Source organism: Cydia splendana, chromosome 16 (assembly GCF_910591565.1).
Source record: "Cydia splendana chromosome 16, ilCydSple1.2, whole genome shotgun sequence".
NCBI classification, from domain to species: domain Eukaryota; kingdom Metazoa; phylum Arthropoda; class Insecta; order Lepidoptera; family Tortricidae; genus Cydia; species Cydia splendana.
The window spans coordinates 10,612,613-10,638,707 of NC_085975.1; the positions used below are offsets into that span (position 1 = coordinate 10,612,613).

The window sequence follows — 26,095 nt, forward strand, 5'->3', positions numbered from 1 at the left end:
AAACGGCAAACAATCACATTTGTTGTATGGGAGCCCCACTTAAATAGTTATTTTATTTTGTTTTTAGTGTTTGTTGTTATAGCCGCAAGAGAATTACATCATCTGTGAAAATTTCAACTGTCGAGCTATCACGGTTCATGAGTTACAGCCTGGTGACAGACACACAGACGGACGGACAGACGGACAGCGGAGTCTTAGCAATAGGGTCCCGTTTGTACCCTTTGGGTACGGAACCCTAAAATGGGAAATGCTAGGGGTACCTGCTACTTAATAACTTTAAAATTGACTATACCACACAAATAGGTGGTATAGTCATTGGAACTACAGCGAATAGGTATGATATCGGGTAGTACAGGGAAAATGCTTCAAGACCGCGAATAATGTAACTAACTAATCTAACTTGTAACTTGTTACTAACATAATATGGGACTTGTCCTGAAATAAATATTATTCATTCATTCATTCATTATGATCGAGTTTAATGCGCACGCAACTACTCTTAACTGAAAACAGATCGTTATACCAAAAGTACAGTCAACCTCAAACGTATGTAATCCGCCTTAATACAATAGAATAGAATACGGTTCGTAATCAACATCATGGATATCATTATTGGCCACTGTACCATCTCGTTATGGTTCTACGAACAAGCAGCCTCGACGAACTGTTTGTAATGACAAAGACAACTTTTTTATTATTTGATCGCTGGCCCGTTTCTGTTAATTGTTCCAGCGACGTGATTTTAATATATCATACGTGTTGACTGGCTCATTTTATGGCTGTATGCTAATTAGATTCTTTTGCGATGTGGTTCTTAGCGAGGCAAATGCTAAGTAGTATTTTTATTTTATTTTATTTGTACCGCGAAAGTGTTAGAGAGAGTTGGTGGTTTTTGTGAGCTTTCGTTCACCAGTAACGATTATGGCTATAGTCTTTGTTTCATGGAAACCTTTTGTCTTTATATGTGACAATATACAGTAAAGGGGACCCTATCGAGGTAACATGTGTGACTTATTTGTGTTGCAACGCAAGACATAATATCAGGCGCCTTCCTCGATGGTTCTTATTACCGTATGTTACCTATTACCGTTATACCAAACTTACGTAAACTTTTTTACATGAAGTATTTACTCAGTACGAGTAACCATAAGTCATTAAAGGCCTTTATTGAAAAAAAAAGTGTTTATTCCGAGCGGACGACTATTAAGCATTGTTGTACAGTAGTCCTCTCACAACGTATGGTGGCGGCGTGGCGGTAAGGCCTGTAGTCCATATCCAGCGGGATAGTTTAGTGTTTCGAGAGTAACTTCATCGTAAATGAGTATGAGTTGCCGTATAAGTAAATAAAAGTAAAGAGCTATGCAGTATGCACGTCAATGTTATTTTAGATTCTTAAATGGTAAATGACACCTGAAAACTTAAAAGGATAATACGGAATAGAAAATAGAATGAAAAATATATTTGTTTGTGCCTAAAAAATCCTGCTTGCAATTAACTAGTAGTAGCTACATATTTGCGGCGTTTGGGGTGGAAACCTTGGGGCCGTGGGGACCTAGCGCGCGTCGTCTCTATGAGGAGCTGTCAAAGCGCCTTATAGAGGCTTCCGGTTAGGGTTACCAGACCAGATACAAATTTAGAATTTCCTGACAAAATTCCTGATTTCCGAATATTTTTCCTGACATTCATATTTTTGACGACGACGACGACGACGGGGGGGGGGGGGGGGGGGGGCTAGCCGTTAAAGGTGCATTATTTTGGTGAGATTGCAATTAATTGTTATCTTTGCAAATGCGAATATTACACATGATTTCGATTTCTAAAACATCTATGTATTATGTATGCTTGAGTAAAGATTTGTTAATTAATAATTACGAAGTTATTGATAAGTTCAGTGGATCTCATTTATCCTTTTTACAATGTGTTTAGATTAATAATAAGTAAATAAAAAGGTACTTTATAAAAAAAGTCTATCAATTTAAAAAAAATCCTGACATTTTCGTGTTCCGCCGCCATTCCTGACAAAAGGCCAAAATTCCTGACATGTCAGGAAAATTCCTGTCATCTGGTAACCCTACTTCCGGTGACCAGAGGGCTGGCCAATATTTTGCCCAACGTATCAGCATTGCCATCCAGCGGGGCAATGCGGCCAGCCTTCTGGGCACCCTACCGAGCGACTACGACTTAGGTCAAATTTTTTATTTATAATTTTTTAGTGTTTTTATTGTGTTTTAAAAATGTTATTAAATAAATGATGAAATTTATTAACTGGCTAAAATTAATTAATTGTCATTATTTTGACTCTGCAAAGCGTCAGCATCCAGTGGTAATCAAGCCTTGTTTTAAAATCTACGAGAGCCTGCAGTGGTTGTCAACCTACGATGACTCGCACTCGCATTTGACTTGCTGATGGTAACACCGGTGGTCCCACCCGACCTCGCGCCACAAAAACTCATATTGTGCGTTTAAGGAGCTCTGCGCATCTCATTATGATAATTATATCGTATGATGATGTTTCTTTTATTTCTTTTTATTTTAGAATTTTGATAAATGATTTTTTTTATGGGACGCCGTTACTGTAAACGCCTTCGAAGTTAATTTGATATGAATAAATATTGTTTGCTTTGAAATACATATACCTAAGCTTGATTATTCATAAAGAATACGCACTTTGCACTCGCACTCGTATAAACATATATGCGTATGTATCTTAAAGAGGCAACGTAATTTACAGAGTTAGTAATATTTTCTGTTTATTTATGGGGTTTAAGCAAATATCACGACTACTCACTTCGTTATTTTTGCTGTGCTTGCATTTTCTAATTACCTATTTAATTTCTGTTTTCCATTTACTACATTTTTAATTAGCAAAGCTCGAATTATTACATCGGGGTCTTAGTTACGGTTTAAATTGGGCGTTAAATCAAAGCCGTTATTAAAAACAATCTTTATTAGCAACAAATTGTTTTAATTCATCTACATTCTACAATCAAAATTGATTACATCGTGCTCGACGATTATCAGCAATGTATGTGTGTAACTTAAATTTTTGTCGAATTTGATGCTTCGGGCGACATGCGCCAATTTGAGTCGTCGGAATGATAACTTTTAATCAATTAATCAATTCCAAATGTCTTAAACTACCGCTTGCCTGCAATTGTGTTAACTTTGTACCTACATTTATTCTTCTAGTTTTATAATTATGACGTCATAGTGCATTATTATGATATTGTCTCAAGTGACCACACGCACCGCCCTCTGTGCACTCGACCGTCGACTACCGCGTTACGGGCGCCCCCGCATGTTTGCGCTCTCCACTCCGTCCGTATTGTTGTCACATAATTGCCTTGTCTTCGAATGTGTGGTCTTACGCAAACGCTACAAGTTTGGGAAACTGTGATTAGTGATGGGAAATTAAAACTTGGTGTTAGAGTCGGACCATGCTAAGTTTTCATGCTATGTGCTAGGGACATGTATGCATTCTTACTGCCAAGTTTGTGCAAAGTTAACGTGGCCAGTCTATAAATGGAGTGTCATGTCAGCGACAAACGTTGCTACAGATGAGTATCAAATCTTATGTTGTCAATTATTATTTATTTACTTAATGCTTCATACTCATAGCAAATAAACAATCATTATCATATATATTAGTTTTCTGTTAAGCGGAAATGTCTGCGAACGAAATTATCATTAAAAATAGATATTGCTTATGAATTTTTATTTCTAAATATATAATGTACATATTGTAGCTCTTGTATGCTAACTAGGAACTAAAACTGAACAACGTGATGATTTTTTCTTTATTTCATCTTATTTGAAACTCATTTTGATCATCTTTCTCGCACTATAGTATGTATCTTTAGGTATTTAAATAAAAGTAGTTATAACTACCCGAATATATATATTTTTTTTATATTTTCGGGTAGTTATAACATTAATTGGTTAACCACCCAAATACAAAACCGCCTGGATCTGTCACTGAACGACACTTTAACCTACATTATTTGATCACGTAATGCATTTTCATCTACCCTCAACTGACTTAAGGAGCCATTTGAGGGTAGATTTTAGGTACAGAGTATAGGTACACTAAGTAAGTCACGCTGCTAATGACGTCAAAAGCAGATCCCAATGAAATCAAATAGACATCAAGTTTTATATAAGGTCGAAGCGGCTCTAGTCGTATAACTGCCCGATTCGAACTTTAAGATACGTCAAATAATACGACTAGATACGATATGGATTAGATATGTCAATGTCAAAAATGACGTTTTGGTTTCAAGAAACGTCACTTTTGACACTGGCATATCTAATCCATATCGTATCTAATAGTCGTATTATTTGACGTATCTTAAAGTTCGAATCGGGCCGTAAGTCCCAGCATGATCGAGGCTCGTTCGTGGAAGCTGCTAATATGCGCGACCCCGCCCCTTCCTGTCTACCCTGCGCCTGCGCCCTGCGCCTGCGCCCTGCGCGCGCGCGTCGTAAACCGCGTCACGGGTATTTATAGATCGTCAGCTTTATTATAATCTCGCGCAAAGGGTGTGCCGCGGAGGGTGTTTGATTTCATTGTAAAATGCAACTGTCATAATATTCACGAGTTGAATAATCTTTGCAGATTCTTTGGGTTGGAGTTATTTACATATGTTATGTGATATAATAATGAAAGGATCATTATTATATCACGTATAAATAACTCCAACCCAAAGAATCTGCTAAGAATTTTCAACTCTGCTTAAAGGAGGTGTAATTCTGATTTAGTTACGTCAGCGCTATTTTTCTATCCTTTTGCTGTATTGCTTTACTAATATAACATATTCGCAACTAAAAAAGGAATAACAGGAATTATAGATTACATAATATTTAAAACTTTCGCGTTTTGAACACATTAACTCACATTTATAGATACATGATTTGATTCGATTTTCAATGTGGAAAGTGTAAACACTCTGCCCGATTCGAACTATAAGATACGTCAAATATTACGGCTAGATACGATATAGATTAGATATGTCAGTGTCAAATGTGACGTTTTTGTATAAAGAAAAGTTACTTTTGACACTGACACATCTAATCCATATCGTATCTAGCCGTAATATTTGACGTATCTTAAAGTTCGAATCGGGCCGACTGTCACAATTAGGTAAAATGGGTAAACGTTCGTAGCGTGTAACGCGCTACGGCGTAGCGTTCGTAGCCGTATAATGTCATCACGCGCATGTTATTGGATCAATAAAAAAGGACAAGCAATAAAAAACCGGCCAAGTGCGAGTCGGACTCGCGCACGAAGGATTCCGTACCATTACGCAAAAAACGGCATGAATATCACGTTTATTAGTATGGGAGCCCCACTTAAATATTAATTTTATTTTGTTTTTAGTATTTGTTGTTATAGCGGCAACAGAAATACATCATCTGTGAAAATTTCAACTGTCTATTAGCTATCACGGTTCATGAGTTACAGCCTGGTGACAGACAGACGGACGGACAGACGGACAGCAGAGTCTTAGTAATAGGGTCTCCCGTTTTAACCCTTTGGGTACGGAACCCTAAAAAGGACAAACAATAAAAAGACTGAGAAGCCTGATAAACTAGCCAGTGAATTCTTCACATTACTACGATTTAATATTAGTTTTATTTACTCTTTATCATCAAATATTTAAATGTGCGGTACTGTCTTCCTGCCTTAGGCAAACCTCGGACATTAGATTTCACGTTTGTTCCAACCAGCCCACAATGGTTGTGCTAGTATACCACCCCCGGAGCACTGAAAAAGGCGATGACATGAACGTCACATTTATTAGCCGAGGGCAATAAAAATGTAAATACATATGCGCATGCGACGCTCCCGGCTACCGGGCCCATTGTCGAGTAGATTATTTAGTTAGAAGATGCTTCGGGCACGCTTCGTTTGCACTGTCTAACGACTCTTGGAATTTTGCCAGTGGATCTGGAACTGTAAAGTAATAAAATCTCTTATTTTTTTGAGTCTGCAGTCTATTTAAACGTGGGCAATTTAGGTTGCGTAGAATTCAATTGTTTCGTTATTGGCATGCTCGTTTTTTTTTGATAAATTGCTCTTTCATCCTTAGCGAACAACTTTTTGGAGTGCAAAATTGACTATAGTGGCGGACAATTTTAAGTATACAGCGCTTTAGTTATGTCGAATAGTGGGTACCTACTGTTGTTGACTAACGATTTATTCACTATATTGGCTTAAATACCATCATTATAGGGAATATTACGCAAAACTCTGCGTGGGGGCTCCACTACCACTATTATCCATCACAATCTACCGCGAAACAAGAAAATCTAAATTTTGTTATCTAACCTCTCTATCACTTGCATCTTCGAGCGATAAAGAGGCAGATAACTAAATGTCGATATTCGCGTTTCCCGGTAGGCCCTTGTTAACAAACCGCCTTGATATATCAATGTCTTATTTTATTGTCTGTGAAAACTCGTCAAAAAACAGTTTAAGGCACAGTTTGTATAAGTTACTCTATGGTTTACTAGCTAGCTTAGTGCTGCACTCTGGCGGCAGAACATTGCAGTAATTCTCCCTATTGTGAATAGTTTTGGCACTTTTATCCCTAAGTACTCGAATATTATAGCTGTCGGTAATAAAAGGTGTTAAAATGCACCGGTAACATACTTTCAAAACCAGTTCAAATCAATTATAATGGAGTCAATCTTCTCGATATTGAGCCGTCCATATTCATTAGAGCCGTCGCCGTGCGAGTACATATCAAAACACGTGACGTGTGTTCCCGGCTACTAGTTTACCTGTAAAGTATACTAAGTGCCATAGTGTTGTTCCAGGGATCACTGTTGACCCACGACCGTGTGTGGTCCATTACACCGGACACTATCAGAATTATTAAACGATACACGCTTCAAAGCAATTACAATTTTAATCCCTTGCTCCAAGGTTTAAACTTGTTTGAGAATGGATTGGTAGTTCGGGTGTTTGTTTACCAGATGTTTGGCTAAATAACAGTGTTGCCGTTGAAAAAACGAAGGAAGGGTAATAGCGAAAGTGTTAAGTCCGCTTTATTTGACTCGCAACTCCTCAGTTTTTAATTATTTATTGCTATCAAACACAGCTGTCGGATAGGTATGCAAAACAGCTCAAATTGAAAAGGATGTGCAGATGCAGACTGGGCTCAGACGCGGCGTGGGAGACCCATTGTATTCCGTAAAATGTCGGGCGCGGGCTATTACGTGTCCAATGTGGCAGGATTTAATTACATAATTTAAGCATGCGATAAACTAAGCACATATCTCATGAAACTGCCGCTGCGAATAAAACTTTCGAGTGAGACATTAAGCCTTGGCTATGTGCTAAGATTATTATTTATTAGATGACATTACATAACTTAATACAAATGTGAAGTTTTGTGGATCAAAATTTTCGTACTACATATTATTTGATATCTAATGTGGTGGTGTCTATATTCGTCAGGGGCTGTAAATCACATAGCAAATATTGTAGCAAAACTAAAATTCTTGGAATTAATTGAACTTTATTTGATACCATTTTCATAATACCTTTGGGTCTATCTAACCGGAACGCAGATAAACAGTTTAATAAAACCCAAATAAGCTTAAATCTATCAATATGGTGGCGGTCAGCCATTAATAAGCTAATGACAGGTCAGTTTGACGGCCGGTTATCGCGCCATCTAGCGAGAACAGTTTAATATCGGGCCTGTTGTTTCTCTATGTCAAAACGTTGTGATAGGTTACTCTTTTTGATTTAGTGCCCCTCGTGTCGAGAACTGCATTGATTTATCAATTATTCGAAGCATGCGAGTATGGTATTTTCTAGACACGATCTTGCTCATGCCATTCCATTAGAGATTAATCATTGGGTAATAGTATTTTGATGCGTATTTGTTTTATCTGATTTTTTAAAGTAATCATTCTTTAGATGTAAATATGAACCAGTACGGTATAATCGAGAGATGTTTATACAAAAGACATAATATGAAGACTGGATTAATGAGCAAATGTGAGATGAATCCCGGGTATTGTTTGTAAATTGGGTACGACGGCGCAGCGGGGCGCGGCGCACAAATGTCACATGAAAGTGTGACCACTATAAAAAACATTGATAATAAAAAAAAACTTGTCATGTTAGTTTCATCAAAAAACTAATTTTACTTATCCACATAATGTTTTTCAATATATTCGTATGATATCAACGATCGAATATGATTTATTCATGTCGTAGGCGGTCGATTTATTATTAAAATACAATGATGGGTGACAGATCGACCAGAGTCGATTGCGCGCGTCTCTAGCCGGTTTTTTTGGTCGAATTGTTTTATTTGATCCCGCCTTTATTTGTACGCTATCGGAAAGGGTTCGTATTGATTTTCGAAGTTGGTTTTGAGTATTTTGGAATGTTAAAAGAAAAGGGACAGCGAACCACGTGCTTTATGGTGTTTTAATGGTAGTTAGTCACTAATAGACAAAAAAAGTAAGCATTGGAGCGCTAGCGCTGATAAAATAGTCAACAGAATTCTTAAAAGGAATTATGATTGGATTGAACAGAATTTCGCATTTTTGACTTGTGTTTTTTTAAATTGCATACGACACGATTTTTTGATCTGGTGGCATTTTGAGAGAATGTTGTAATTATGTACCTACCTACATCATTCTTATAACTGTCTATGAAACGCTTCAAAAATAGTTATGTATGGAATGGCGCTGTATTAAAATTAATATATGAATGCGACCCGAAGAAGCGAGATGGATAAATTAATGATACCCGTCATTCGACAAGTGACATTACGACTGCTCGATTCACCTCGGGATCATCGATTAACGACCGAAATAACCATCGATAAACGAATTGATTTATGTGGGCTGGAATAAATGTCTTATCTTTAGTTATGAAGAGTTAAGGTTTAAATCGATTTTGTTTTGATACAATTGATAGATAAGTAACATTATTAAGATTAGTTACCTATTTCATACCAATGATTAGTATGTTATTTTGTGTGCGTATAACTACTTTAGGAACTCTCTTAGGCCCACTTGCACCATTCCACTAACCCGGGGTTAAGCGGTTAAACCGTTAACCCAGTGTCAAATTGTACTGGTAACCATGGTAACCCCAGGTTTCACCGGTTAACCTCGGGTTAGTGAATGGTGCAAATGTGGCCCTTAGCTAGTCGCCTTGATTAAGTTAAACGAGAATCAACTTAGCGTTCGACAGTTCGACCTTAAATTGGGACCAGCCGAGAAAAGATGAGGGTCAGTTACGTCGAGAATTACCGGTTTAATAATAGATTACCGTACCTATATTTGCCTTAAATTGAATAGCTACCGCTTTAAGGATGACTCGCGTTAGACCGGGCCGTGTCCGGGCCGGAGCTTCCGGCGCTTACTTTTCTATGACATGACAGGCGATCACGTGATGCTTTTCATACAAAACGATGCACCGGAAGCTCCGGCCCGGACACGGCCCGGTCTAACGTGAGTCATCCTTTACTCTCGAAGAGAGATTCAGCGTTATATGCTACTTAGTTAAATATGACTTGACCCAGCTGCAAACAATAGGTATGGTACATCTATCGTATCTCATTTTCAATGCAACTAACACCACAAGCTCACCTTAACCAGTACTTTTAATTGCCAATAACTCCGTATAGCGATACAAAGTTGGTGTGACCTACCTGCGGTTTGGACATTAGTTTCCTGCTCCAGGTTTACTGCGCGCGCACCTCTTGTAATTAACCGGCGGTTAGCTCGGTTTACTCCGGTTTACTTCGGCTTAACTGCCGTTTACATCTGTCACGAGGTATGGGTAACTTCGTCACTTACAAATCCTTATCATCTTATCCGAAATACTTATCATCCTTTATACCAGTTCATGAAAAATTACACCATGTAATGTGCTTACATTCGATTTCATTGCATTAAAAAACCGGACAAGTGCGAGTCGGACTCGCCCATCGAGGGTTCCGTACTTTATAGTATTTGTTGTTATAGCGGCAACAGAAATACATCATCTGTTAAAATTTCAACTGTCTCTCTATCACGGTTCATGAGGTACAGCCTGGTGTCAGACAGACATACACACGGACGGACAGACAGACAGACAGACGGACAGACAGACGGACAGTGGAGTCTTAGTAATAGGGTCCCGTTTTACCCTTTGGGTACGGAACCCTAAAAATGCCAAACTTCCTGCCTCGTGCAGTTAAACTGTGGAATGAACTGTCGCTAACGGTATTTCTAGACCAACGCGATGCGACCTTCAAACCTTCAAGAATAGAGCGTACTCCCATATTAAAGGTCGGCAACGCACTTGCCCCCCTCTGGTGTCGCAGGTGTCCATGGGCGAGGGTGTTTGCTTACCTACCATCTATGTACATACATAGAGGTGTAGACGGCAAAAAGTAGAAAATTTAAATAAGTTGTATGTTTAATGCATGTTTGCATGACGGCCTAATTCGAACAATATGTTTATAAGATGTTACGATACCGATCTGTCAGTGTCAAAATTGACGTTATTGGTTGAAGGAATTATAAGCATTTGTTCGAATTGGGCCGTAAGTGACTGAAATAAATAGGGTCCTTGGTAGAGTTACGATTATCTATTTATCAATAGTAACTGAGTATGTACCTACTTATAATATATGATAAAATACCCAAAATTATAGTTCGTGAGTAATGAACATTATTTAATGTCAATATAAGTCTACTGATTGCTGAATGCATACTAGACATGTTAGTGAATTTACTTCTATTAAACATAGGTAGAGTTAGACCAAGAAAAGTCTCCAATGATTATGATAGCACACGCAGTGCAAGTGTTATTTATAAGTGATAATTTCATAGAAGTTTGACGTTTAAATTAACACTTGCACTTTGTGTGCTATCAAAATCATTGCTGACTTATCTTGGTCTAACTCTAGATGCGTATTTTGTTTTGCCACATCTACTTAGTTAACAAATACATAATTAAAAATCTTCTTAACAATACAACCCTACTTATTCGTTAATATTTTTTTCCTTATAATTTAGTGACAAAGTAATAGGTACTGTTAGTGTGTTATTACAAAAAAAATACTTGATTGACAATCAATTGACGCAAATAGCACATCGGGTTGGCTTTGCATAATTGTGTTTAAATAAGTAGGAAACGGTTATTGACATTAACAATGATGTACTAGGGATTTTTCGTTTATTGAGTAAATCATTGTCCCCGCTGTCACAATCGGAATCATAGTGACGTCTGTCGCGAAGCGCCGCCTGCAAATAATGAGTAATGAGTCAAACGAGGACGAACTCACAAAGGCTCACGAGCGATGATGGATGTTTGCAGATGCAAGGAAAAAGTGATCATGTAAATAAAAACATTCGCAAAGTTTACACGACAAATTGACGCTCCTCATCCACGCAGTGCGTCAGATATACGGACCTCGATCGCATAGTGACTTATTTGAAAATAAGAAACCATCGAGTATTTTCCAAGTGCCCCAGTATGCCGATCCACTTAACGTCCCTCGTTCGATCCGTCCACAAACGACATGTTGTATCTACATTTTAAAAGTTTCCTCGAAGTATCACCCGCGGCGCACCTACACATGACACGCTATAAAGCGATCGATTATTACCTATTTGTGTGAAAAGCGGAAGGAATAAAGGCCGCGAGCCGTGTTATAAGCACGAGCCGCGTCCGCCGGCGTCGCTCGTGAGAAATGTCAATATTTAACGGCCAACTCGCGATGCTACGCTTCGAAATTGTCTCAACGATTTCGATATTTTCCAATGTCAAATATTATCTTAATAGCTTTGACAGAACTCGATTCTCGTGCCGAGTATTAATTGCCCATCGAGTCGCCCGGGCGGGCCGCCGCCATCGCTCACGGCTTGCCCTCTGCTTGCATCACGTGCGACCATACTCTTCGTAAACATCGATTCATTACCTATCTCAATCGCGATGTAAAATAACTCGTTCTTATTTGCGCTTTCTACGCGTAAATAAATATGTATATAAAGGTATATTGACGCCGCGGAATCTGGCACGCGTCAATCAAACGGAACTTACATGAACTCCACGATTTGTCACTCGTCCATCTTGAGTCATTCACAATAACGGCCGCCATTTTGGTGACAATAATTAACAGATAGGCATCTTCGTCTGCCCGCTTTCTAGTTTTTGTTTTCTAAAATAATTATCATCACAATAAGCGACACGATCTCTTTTTACTTACCGCTGTTGCGGTATTTTGAATAAAATTAAGCGGCCAAATGATTTAACAACGTCGGTACGGTCGGTACGTGCTTCTAGGGGCCGCTGGAACAAATAGTTAAATTTTAAACAATTACCTAAGGCACCGTTCGCGACATGTTTGCATACGATTAGACGATGCCGTTGGAAATGATTATCAATGTTGTGAGGATTCGGCAGATTGATCGATTACTTGGTGTTAGCTGAAGTGTTAGGTATGTGTTAAAACGTGTGTGCGAAGTATTTAAAGCGCTCAAAGTGTCGTGCAGTGAGCGCGGCGCGCGGAGAGCCGCGCCGGAGTGCCTCTGGCGCGAGAGACGTTGCGCTGACGCACTCGCGCCGTCACGCCGTCAATGGGTCAGGTTGTTTACCTCGCCTTATCACCTTTTGTTTTGCTCAAATACGTGGCTCATTTCGTATAGCAGTTACAACTTCCTGACAAACTATTCTTGTACATTGTCCCCACCTCGTTCTCATGTAAGTTACGAGCAACTAAGAGTTTCACAATCGTCGTTTAGCGTTTGAATGGAAACAAGGTCGTATCGAATGTAGGAAAATCAAAACTATTAGTTCAGCATTTGATAAGAATAACTTGAATGTTTTAAGAAAATGCATAAAGCTAAACACAAAAGCCTGAGGAACGTAAATGTTTGTTTAGATAGAAGCGAATATCCGACAGCGGGGAGGAACAACATTGAAATGGAAGAAGCCAATATATCGAAATGGAAGGCTAACAATAAAGCATCGGAGGCCGATCGGCGATACAGGTCCTTGTGTCCACATTAGCATCTCAGCCAGGAGTGTGTGCAAACAGAGTGGGTCATCTGATGAAATGTTCAAAGGCTTTTAGTTCCCGAGAATTATTAAATGAAGCCAGGATCGTAATGTAAACACCGAGTGTTTGTTGAGGCCAGAACCTGTTGCTTTGTCGACAGTTTGATGCGTGCTTCGGCTTATTGGCGGTTATTTTACGTCCGCTAATGTTAATGTTGCCGCGGCGTTAATGCGGCAACTTTGTCCCGCGACATCCACCCATTCATTCTAGTGCTGGTAGACTCCTCCTCCTCCTCCTCGTCCTCGGAGTCCTCGTCTTTGATATTATATAAGCCAATGCTTTAATTTCTTCATTTACAAAGCGCGTTTTCTTTGCACAATTACAATATACAGTGAAACCTGGTTAAGTGGGACCTGGATAAGTGAGAAAACTCTATAGCTGGGACTCATGGTGCGGTCCCGACACTTTAGCACTGAATTACCTCTGTTAGTGAGATAAAACGAACCTCTATAACTGGGATTAGTTGTTGTGATTTTATAGTCACATTTACCTCTATAATTGAGACAGAGAGTGTATTTTACCTCTTTTACTGAGACTATATTTATAAGATTACGTTTACCTAATTGTTTCTTAAAATTGTATAGGAATTGACCTCTGTATCTGAGATAACGTCAATCTATGACCTCTCTAACTTGGACTTTATGGATCAATTTCCGTATTCTTAATAACTCTTAGTCTATCCACAAATTCCGCATTTGCTTAATTGTGTCTGTCGACTTCAAGTTTGATTTAGTTACTTTATGTAATTAAGACTATCGAAACGAAAGCTGAAATCTTGATAAGTAGCACGAATAAACAAATATTCATTTAATACATTTCTAAGATGCAATGAAGTCCGTATCAAATTTAATTTTATTTTAAAATATCTATCTTTTGGAGAATCATTCAAAATAGTTTCAAAGAAATATTTAAACAACCTTAAAAAAATATTTAGGGACAAGGATTATTTTACCTTATTTATTTTTAAAGATACATTACAAAATACCTTATTAACCACCTCTATAACTGAAATATACTCTATGCTCACCTCTATTAATGGAACCCTCTGTAAATGAGACAGAAACTTATTTGTACCTGGCTAACTGAGAGCCTGGGTAAGTGGAATACCTCTTTAAGTGAGACAAATCTGCTTGTCCCTTGAAGTCTCACTTATCCAGGTTTCACTGTATTTCAAACTTATGATTTCCTTTACGTTAAACACAAATAATCTATAAATATGTTCTCGAGTTAATTTTCGTAAAAGGGACTCTATTTATAAGTCACTACTAATCATTCTTGAACTGAACTTTAAACTGAATCCATTTTCTTAATAGACTCATAAGATTTAGTTCTCAACAACACTATGATACTCGACCCGCTCAAGCTATTCACACCCTATATCCACTTTTATAATCCCGAGTCTTTTGTCCGAATCCGCGAACAATAAAACTACATATGGCATTGGAGGGGGTCGTTACATTGTATATGTTGTTGTTTAATATCATAGCTCGTGTAAAATGCGATTAAACGAGTTATGATATTAAACATTGAAAACATATACAATGTAACGACCCACCCATCCTTACTCTTACAATTACACGCGTATTTCGATTTGCTTTATTGGCAAAATGTGTCAATAATTGAGTGCAAGGAAATGTTGAAAAAATTAAGTTGGTGATATTTTGTCAATCCTAATACGCCTCCTAATTAGTACGAAAGCTTGTACCATCATAAATTCCTTAAAACATTACGCAAACGAAGATTTCCCTTCAACGTCAACAATTGCACAAACGTGTCGCAATAAACTCTGTGAAACATCGGTATATGTGGGTATCTGAGTAAATATATAATGTGTTGGTAAATAGGCAGGTAGCGTCCCGGGCGCGCTAACACCGCTAATGTGTGGACAAAGCCCGTCGTGACGCTGCCCGCTAATAAATGTTCCCGGAGAGGATGCGAACATTCCCGTGCGCGGCCGCAGGAACATGCGCAAATAAACCTCTTTGTCTTGCTCCGTGTTAACTCATCTAAATCTTTACACCGCTTAACATACATAAACTCTATATCCCTATCCATCCGTCGGAATCGGTATCACATTGTGATTAAGAAAAAGAGAAGACTTTTTTTTGCACCAGAATAATTCATGCTCGGAGAGGTCTTACTATGTAAACTAAATAAATAACGTTGATTTTTTTAACGCCGATATGTACCTATATTATGTCCTTAAACCGATAAAGTTTTTGTAACACCATGTATAACAACTCTGACCACAAGTAACACATTGAACGTAACATTTCAACACTCCTCTATCTACATTAGACTTCACACTTCATAGATATCGCTTTGTAATTAACATTATAATGTTCAATATTATATTTGCGCCGACGTTTGCTTAGCATTTCAAACAAGTTATACGAACATGACATCTCTTATTACAAGTTTCTATTTGATTTCGACTCATAAAACGTGATCGCGTGGACATGATTATGATTTCTATCACAAATATCATGTACGATATGAGCTAATCATCCTTTCTGTTTTCCGGTTTCGTATACACGATTATAGGCCTTGTAATTGAACTAGTAAGGTTTGGTATCACTTGACTCTAATCTGCTATGGTAGGCTAGCTTTCTGTGATATTGGTATAAGGTTGTATCTCCTGTAATTCTCTTCGTCACGTCAGTCTATCAATATCAGTAGCATTTAAGTATCCCGTTTCTTAAAATTGTATCGTATCTGTTATAATATAAGGTTGTAATCTGAATGCCTCAATTTTGGTAAAAGGCGCTAATCAACGGTGTGTCCTTCTGCTTATATCAGGTTGAATGTTTCGGGATTTTTCTAAGAAAGAACCCAGTTCATTCCTTGTTTATCCAAAACATAAGCGCGTAGCCTCTTTAATGGTTTCGTTCGATGGAGGAATTCTTTCACTTTTGCTTTCTGTGTTTGAGTTATATTTTAATGCGGTGTTGACTCGCCTATCAGAACGACTTCAATGAGTCGGCTTCACTGAGCGTGTGCAACGCCATGGTGTTAATGATTAGAACTTGAAAGTTTCGACACCTTGTGAAATTTCGGTCAGTTTTATTGACTTATTTATTAATGTTATACGCTTTATGCTTTTCATCGGGTCACTAAACGACTAACAGTTATTATTATATTATAAAATCACGCGAGCGATTTCGACAAACGCGGAGTCTCTCAATTCTGTTTGGTCAGACATTAGCACGGACTGTGCTAACGTTATCCTACTTATTGCCTGCAACTGTTGGTTTTTACAGTTCGTCATTCGATAATAATATGTGTAACGTCGTTTTATGTGCCGGTAACTATATTTACCCCCGCTACAGAGTTTGGTGAATAAAAATCATAGACGAACTTCATTAAAATATATACTGTGTAATCATTATTTCCGTAAGTTTTCTATTTTTAACTATGCCTGCGCTATTATTTGTAGGATTTGTACCTACTAAAGATAAAAAATAAAACAATATCATACTTTACTTGAAGAAACTACATACATAGGTATTTACAATTTTGTGCATTAACATTATAATGTCATTGCTGGGCATAAGTCTCCCCCGGGTTTAGCATCAATTTAAAGATCGTAATGAAGGACGTTCTTTATAAATTGTTCAAAAATAATAAAAGTAATAAAAAGAGGAATCCAGTAGCAGTCGGGAGCATGAGAAAGTGAGGCTGAATGCGATCGTTGCGTGCGCCCGACGTTTATCCGAACGTAACATTTCTCCGATAATGACGCCACAATATAATAATTGCGAATAATAAATAAAAATACAATAAAATCGATAAAAGTTATGAATGCGAGAGTCAGTCTCGGGGTTCCGTGTCCAGTATTTTTGAACAATCTTTAACATAACTTAGAAAGTTAGATTGTAGAGAGGTCCATTCCCGTGTATGTCGCACCGTGGACTGAAAACTAAGTAACATGTATGTAAGTAAAACGGTGAAATGTATGGATAAATGGATGAACCGTACAATAATATTATAACTGTACGCTAGAATTTGGAATTTAGCGCTTCTATTGAGTTGTAATTTTTAGGTACATATATAATTTCAGTTATGGCTACTTCAAATTCTTTGGCTAACGTGGCAAATGCCGAGGCGGTTCTCTTTTAGCTCTGTCTAATTTCCATTATCACTTTTAAATAACTTATGAATATACCAGAAAGCATAAACGGCAGGTGTTATAAAAACAGCTTAACTTTAAATTGTGTAACATAAGAATAATGTTGTTTCCTTGCCCGCCTTGGAGTTAGCGTTTAATGTTTCGACAATGAACTACATACACAGTTGCTGGCATAAACAAAGAGTGGCAATGAGCAGGTATAAAGAAACTTCTGTAACTGGCTTACCATCGATATTTCCCTACACATTGTAACATAAACACACTCGATCTGTATCGTGAGATCCAAAATTGCAAAAACACATTGAAAATTAGCGTCAATACAGGATCTCTATGAGGAGTAGGTAAATGAACAAACGGTATGGCAAAGAGAAGAAATAATTTCAATATTCTAATTTACACGCTCAAATTCATATATATATCATTTAATTAAATTCATCATATATTTTAAATTTGTTCTTATACTAACGTCTTTCTTTGTTTAGTGGTTTGTTTTGAAAGGAAACTGGATCATCGCATTATACATATTATGTGCATGCGTCCAATAGAAGGCCTGGACGACCGATCCATCATTCAATTATGGAACCCTAAAACTGGAAATAAAATAATAATTTTAATGTCGTAATTGTATGCCGCGGGCTGGGCGCAAATCGCGCTCATTTTGCGAGCGGTTCGATTTTGCCTGTTTGGTATATTGATTCCGATGTGCCGTGTTCATATCGAGACTGGTTTCCCGAGTGCGTCCGTTTTTCGCAGGAATGCTGTAATTAAAATCCAGTTGTGTATTTATACGTAATATTTTTTTACAAACCGCCTGTTTCAGTCATGCGTTTGCAGGTGACAAAATAACATGTACATAGGTAATTATGGTTGTTGTCTGTTCGTTACGAGATTTATTTAAAAAACAAATTTTGAATCGTAGTGTACCTGTGCTTTTGACGCTTTAGAATCATTTATATATCGCGAACGTGAGATGAACATTAAAAGACATCGATGAATATAGTAAGTAAGTAATAAATAATGCTTCATTTGGCTAAATGTTACTAAAAAGCTCTTCCTATCAGTCGGACATCTTAATTAAAGTTGTAATTTTAGAATTAGCCACTTCGATTACAATAGTTATTTAAGTTCTTTAAATTGATATAAAATAAGGACATCCTCCTGGTAGAGATCTTACTTATAATCATTTTTCAACTTATCATCTTAATTAAAGTTGTAATTTTAGAATTAGCCACTTCGATTACAATAGTTATTTAAGTTCTTTAAATTGATATAAAATAAGGACATCCTCCTGGTAGAGATCTTACTTATAATCATTTCTCAACTTGTATTATAATTAGAGTAGGTACTTATTAATGCCAACAGGACATTTTGCTCTGAGAACCACGTGATCAGACCATAATTAATTTTATTGGTTAACATGTCCAGAATTCAACTGGCTTCAAGTAATAAGGCCCTAGGGCTGATTTTTTTGTGGGCAGGCCATATGTTTGCGATGTTGTTATCATGTACACTTATATAAATAATTTAGCGTTACCGCTGCGGGCTAGTTACAATAAGAATGGTAAATATGAAACCACACCGACCAGCTATTCGACCTGATGTTCTACTTGGGCCGTAAGTAGTGAAAAAAGTTTAATAACTCAAGTTATTTAATGCTCTGGAAACTGTCATTGCCTATTTGAGTCAAAATAAATTAAGAATAAATGTAACCAAAACGACATTAGTGCAATTTCAGACTTATAAAGCAAACCCATTAAAAGTAGATGTCACTTATAGGGAGGAGAAAATTACAGAGGTTGAAACTACGAAATTTCTAGGGTTTAATTTAGACAAACATTGTAATTGGAAAAGTCACATTGAATCCATTTGCTTAAAAATTAATAGGTTTTTATTTGCCTTAGATAGAACACGAAAAGTGGCTTCACTTGCGGCCGCCCTTAGTGCATATCACGCTTACGTCTCATCTACATTGAGATATGGTATAATTCTTTGGGGCAACTCCGTAGATGTAGATAGAGCGTTTAAGGCACAAAAAAAGTGTATTCGAATATTGAGTCAAGTTGGATACCTAGAACCATGTAAGCCATTATTTATTAGATTAAGAATATTACCATTGCCATGTATATATATTAAGGAATGTTGTCTATTAGTAAAACAGCACCCTCAATTCTTTAAAACCAGAGAGGAGGCCTATGGTTCAAATTCCAGATGGAAGCACAAGTTAACTCTGCCAAAATCCAACTTGGTATTATTTCAAAAAAATGTTTACTTTATGGCAATAAAGGTATATAATAAGTTACCTGATGATCTAAAAAACAAACCAACCACATTGTTCAAACATTATTTAGATTCTTACCTACTTAAGCATTGTTTTTATAGTGTAAAAGAGTTTCTGGATCAAACTGATTAGCTTCATAGTTTAGCTGTTTGATTGTACCTAGTTATATTTTAATATATTGTGTAAACCAAAGATATATATGTAAGAAATAGATATAAGTAAAAATATTTGTACACCGACTTCACGGTAGAATATGATGGAACTTGCATTCATTCTAATTTAAGATCACATCAATGTACCATATTCTGACAAATAAATACATTTCATTCATTTCAGAATGTTGACAATAAATAAATAGAATACCAAGTACTAACTAGTTTTAAACCTCGACTGTATACTTACAATACTTACATAAATTGGCATTCCCACAAATTAAATACATCTGGAAATACTGAAGCATTGGAGAAATAGAGGATATACTTCTCCACAAAGATACCTACATACAATACGATTAAAGTTATTTAACTCTATTATGCGCCAGTTACATAGAAAGAAGCGATAGGTATCTATTATTGTGCACCAAATGCCCATAAAAATGAAGCGTTATCGACAGGAATATTTGATGTTTGATGACAACATTTGAACAATCAAAGCACAGTCATGTACGAATACATAGATTGTATCGTGCTAAAGCTGAAACGAGATGTTATATCTGTTTACATAAGCTTTAAACAATAACAGAACGAGTATTTCACATTGTTAGAATAAATTTGAAACAAATTGACGTTGTCTTGCTTCTTTGAAAACATAAAACTACTAACATAAACTTGTTACTCCAACAAACCACATGTCATTTCATCCAACCATCTAATGCAGATTGGATCAATAAGAGGTGCACTCTCGTAAATCAGAAAAGCTCTCAGTAGCTAGACAAAATGCATGCAGACTTTATTGTCTCACCTAGTTCAAGTTTCGTACCAGTGACAATTTTAAATTGGTAAATAATAAAAAATCGAATGGAAAATAGCAAACATCGGTTTGGAGTTAGTTCGCCTTAAGCAGTATGTTTTGGTTTCGCCTATGAAAACAATCTTGATTAAAAGGATATGAAGGCGAAATAGATTTAGTTGTAAGCTGTATTATTATGAGTTTGCAATGTAAACTATTGCTATTACGAGTAATCGATTGGGCTAATTCAGACTATTTCAATTAGGTACAAATTATATTAGTTAAAATAACTTCGAAAAGTTTAACAGGTTATTTGAGGAGAAATAATTGAAGTTTCTCATGCGATCTATTATTTTTTTATGAAATGATTTGACGCCTTGCGACATTTATGTATAATTGCATTTACAGAATGCTTACTTGGCCATCGCACCTGCGACTGGAATGCCGCTTTAAATAAGTCACTTATGAAAAAAGAACTGAGGGTATAATTTGTGAAATTATAAGAGCTTGTGTTAAGTATATTAAAAAATACTAAAAACGGGAATTCCAGGGTTCCTTGAAGAGCATTAGTTAGTTGGGTCTTGTGCCCTGCTCAGTGATATAACTATATAAGTTCGGCGATTATCACATTGGGACATAATTATATAGTAATCATGATTACATATCGACAGAAAATCGAATTGAAATTTGACATATTGGCCACGACTTCATCACCTCACCTTAACTAACCCATCACATGTAGGTACTAATCTGATGCCTACAAACAATCTTTATTGTATGCCTAAATAAAAGAACGCAATAACTGAGATCGTAATAATTAACAGACATATCGCTAAAGCGATCTTTTCATGGTGATCCTCAGTTACTGTAGATTAATAATTGTAATATGATTAATTTGTCAACAGTCAGCGCGGTCAGAGGGTGAATCGTCAGGCGAACAGTCCTGCGAGAGCTCCGACGAGGGTGTCGGCCGGGACGCGCCCCACCAGGCCCCCCACCAGCCCCAGCACCAGCCCATCCAGCACCCGCCGCTGCACCAGCCGCAGCACACCATGAACCACCACTCCGTCAACCATCAGACTATGAACAATCATCAGTTGAATCACCATCAGAGGAATTCGCCTCGCCCGCTTGAGAGGGAGTTGAAGGTGAGTATTGGCTTGGATTTAAATTATGGGCATTATGGCTTGTGCCTCTGTAAGTTCAGCAGTCCGTCAACTACCAGACCACCATAAGTGGAATTCAGGAGGAGGGAGTTAAAGGTGAATATTTAGTTGAGTATTAATTAAGGGAGGTGTTGTATTGTACCACTGCGTCACAGTCTCACGGTTGCGAACGTATTCCTGGAGGCGTATTCTGATCTGGATTTGTTAAGGATATGATCTGTCAGTGTCAAAAGTGACGCTTTTGGTTGAAAAATGACAGTTTTGACACTGACAGATCAAATTTTAACCTGTTATTATAATCAGAATACGCCACATATGGTCTAGACTCTAGAGCGTGTGAATTTAACGTACGCAAGCAGTGCTTATAAAGTTGATCCAATATTTCAAGAGCACAGTCGATGATAGAATGGATTTCATTCATAAAGTGGGTATGCATTTCTGCAGCTGGGTGTACATATTTTCAGCAGAAATCGCGAAGCGTCTGGTTGACGTAACTGGTGACCGAAGAGCTGGCGGCTACCTCGCACAACGTATCAGCATTGCGATACAGCGAGGAAATGCCGCCTGCATCCTTGGTACAATGCCTCAAGGGCCTATTTTAGATTTAAGCTAGTTATTAATTTCGTTTAGTAGTACCACTGTATATATATTGTATGTAAATAAATGATTAAAAAGTTTATTATGACATTCGCTTTTAAAGACTTCTCCAGGTCTGTCATAACTTGTGCGCAGATCTTAATTTTTACATAACTTAATTTTCCGTTAAACAGGTCCGCGACGATTTCGAGTCGCTGAAAACCTCGCTGCATCCGCACCTGTCCTCGCTGGCGTCTCTCGCGCAGGGAGCTCCGCTATCGGCGCCGACGAGCGTGTTCGCTCTGGCCAGCGGCGGAGCCCCCGGGGGCTTCCCGTACGCCCCGCCGGCGTTTCTGGCTCCCGCGCCGCCACCGCCTGCACAACCAGCGGGCTCTGCGTCATCTTCGTCTTCCGAGGGCAGCGCTGCGGGTTGGAGTTTTGAGGAACAGTACAAGCAGGTCCGTCAGGTAAGTTCGAGTTAATTATATCATTTAGTATTTACACATTATTTCATTCATTCTTTAAAATGTACCCAAATATGTGACTGATTTCATTATTTTAGGTCATTAACGAGAATAGATAGATTTTGTGTCAACGGAAAAGAATTATACCGCCACATTTGCATCATAATACTTTCCCTTCGGTACAAATAAATCACAAACATTTACTGAGCCCACAATAACATAATCGAGCGAGTCAATCGAACCCCCGGTAAGTTATTCAGGGTTGTCACATTCGTGTCCAATGCGAGTGGTCTCTCCACAATGGCAACCCGTTCGCTTTGTTACATATTTCATGGGGTGGGGTGTCAAAACAAGAGAGGGACGATGTGATTACTGGTAATACGCTTGTTAGGGGTCTGGATTTATTGAATTTGCATTCAGTGGAACATGTTTGCGGCCTAGCTATTATGTAGGATAGGCAGATGATTATTTGTTAGGATCGATTTTGCGATGTGACCAATCTAAAGGTACATGTTTTTGGACTATTTTATTCGTTATTCTTTGGAAATAAATAAATCAAATAAAGTCAATCCTTCATCACAAGTTTTGTGTTTTGTTATATAATTTAACTTTAAATAGCCCGAATTAAAGATCTTTTGGTGTCGTAATTATCATGAAATTTATACAAATTACCTTTTTTCTTAGGCGCTTTAAACCCAGTTTCAATTCAAAGCATATTGTTACTTACATAAGTATTACTTATAAGTAATTTTGTGGCATATGTTTGAGAAATGTAATTTGACCTGTCAGTTTATGATTATCACACTGGCAAAGGCATTCACGCCAAAATTCCTTTAAGAAAGTTCCGGTGAAAAGCGACCGCATCGTTAACACTTTCACATTGTGCGTACATCCTTAACGAGCTGTGAATTTGTTCATCAAAGAGAACGGGATGAGATACAATTGAGATACAAATATAATATTGTTCGGCGATCACGATCGCACGGCGATACTGGGAACTTACCACTTTTTAACGGAATGGTAACGCTACACTTAAGTACCTACTCGTTGGTCCATCTCGAGTAAATACAGCGTTATTGACCCATTTCCCGGCGTGATTTTTGACATTTTGTATCCTACACATTCTTTGTCATGTGCACGACTGTACGTGCATTTAATAGACAAATTGGATATGATATATGATATGAGTATCTCAAAGAGTGTACGTAACTCTTACGTCATGTCTTTTCGGGCTTTGTTCGGCGCCCAGCAGCGGCTGTTAACAGCAAGAGTGTTAAGAAAAAAACGTGTGTAAACCTGAATGAAGCAAAATTAATTTAGTTTGTTTTTTAAGACAAAGTCCTAATTACATGCTATTAAATTGATTATATTTCGCATAGTGCGATAAGTGCACTGTGGATGTATTTAGTAGGCAGCCTTTCACGTGCCATAAGGCGTCGGTCACGAGGTCTTTGTGGTCTGTAAAAGAGTCAGAGGCACGCGTTTATTCATCGCCATCTTGCAATTTGCAGCCCCACAATACTTTGAGTACAATGACTCACAATGAAGTAACATTTAGTAGAACGAGTTGTGGAGAATTGCCGAGAAGGTGCGAATCTATATGCTAGCCGATGTGGTTTTAAAGACGCGTTCTCATTGTATATGGACGCGTTACCAGATGACGTTAATTGCCATTGGTTTTGTGTAACCCACCTTACCCAGTACCCACCCACGCAGGGTTATTCGTGTTAATTTATCTGGTGCATATTAAAGGGTTAACCTTTTTACGAGTATTTATACACCACATTGTTTAGTTAAGGAAGTAACAGGGACAATATAAATGATCATTATGTGTGAATTCTTTCTCAGTAGTCAGATGCTTAATTAAATAGGTATCAAAAAAGTGATTCGACATGACTGTGACATGGTACTCGTATCAACGTGGTCAGAAACTCCACAATTGACTATCTATCACAATTTTAAGATTACTATTACGCGCGTGTTTGGTGTTTCATGCCATTCTTTCAATACATAAAACTGTAGACAAGGGGCTGAATATTTTATTCAATGCCTTGTCATACTCGAGTAAAGTGGCATTCGAATGCGATTTAAATTAGGCATGTTAAGCAACGACATTGTCGAGAATGTATGTAGGTATAAATCAACCTTTCGTTTTGAAATTAACTTAATTTCTATATCATTATCCCGAAGCGAGGGTGAGCCCCTTTATAATACCGCGCCAACCGTTTAAATTGTATCCTAACAACCCTAACCTAGACAACAACTAGCATTATCGAATTAACTTCCAGCAATACCTAAACCGTAAAGGTCTTTCGGCATATTATTAGCGCGCCCTCCACGTAGGGCGTTGCTGGCTACCACGTTTTATTGCGGCTGTAGAAGGTGTGGTGCATCTTATTGTGTGAGGAATAAGGGCATAAATCAAGCGCGTTACGCGCACGGTTATGTTGGTGCTAAACGTCGGCCATGCTGGAAAGTCTGTTTTCCCGGCCGCGGCCCTAAATCATCGCGGGGAATTGCCGTGCTTTATTGGCCCCCATTACGGCTTGTTGGATCCGCGATAGAACTATTTTGACATATGGAAATTATACATATACTTTGCCTGATTTTATATTCAGGAAGCATGTTAGTTAAGTTTGTACAATTTAAGAAAACATGACTGTTAATCAAAAATATTAAAATATAGTAAAGTGGAAATAAAAGAGTAAAGGATGACTCACGCTAGACCGAGCCGGGGCCGGGCCGGTCAAGCTTCCGAAGCTTCGTTTTCTATGGAAAGCACGACGTGATCACCGCGATCAGCCGTCATAGAAAATGACATGTCGGACGCCTCGGCCCGGGCACGGCCCAGTCTAGCGTGAGTCATCCTCAAGAGATCCTCTAAACTAATGCCCTTTCGCCTTTGTACTTGCTTTTTTCTAATGTGCTTACTGGCAAATACATAAAAATGTACCTAATACATACTAGTATTTATGTTCAGCCATGATCAGACTTTTGATTTGGTCATTTCTGTCGAGCCTAGATAATCTAATCAATACTTAAGTAGGTACCTAATATATATGTACATATATAGTAATCAAGACTTATTCGATCACGTACAATCAAACTAATATCTCAATCGTTATTCACATAGGTCTTTTCTTGAGTTCACTCGGTTGACCAATTGACAGACATAGGTAGGTGCACTGCCAGTAATACTAATAGACATTTTGCCTATATAGCCGCCTTCAATAACCAATAGAATTTCTAATGAATTTTAGCCAGTCAATTAGCTTAATCTCTAATGTAAATAATGTAGTAATTCAATACCCTAATTATTTTAGTTGTAAACTATATGCAAACAAGAGTAACATGTTTCTAGAAAAAGCACGTCGGATAAAACGATTTTTTTCTTATTAAAAACATGATCTAAAACTTTAAACCCGTACCTGTTCAGTACCATGTATAAGTAT

At 37.8% G+C, this 26,095-nt stretch overlaps 1 protein-coding gene across 1 annotated transcript in view; it reads left to right on the top strand.

The window, feature by feature from the left end:
* The window catches only part of LOC134798270 (protein dead ringer), a 161,102-nt gene that overhangs the window by 45,415 nt on the left and 89,592 nt on the right, over positions 1–26,095 (top strand). Inside the window, exons 2-3 of the mRNA XM_063770662.1 lie at positions 21,343–21,585; positions 22,374–22,646. Of these exons, the coding sequence (XP_063626732.1) occupies positions 21,343–21,585; positions 22,374–22,646 (516 nt within the window). The remainder of the gene's footprint in view (positions 1–21,342; positions 21,586–22,373; positions 22,647–26,095) is intronic.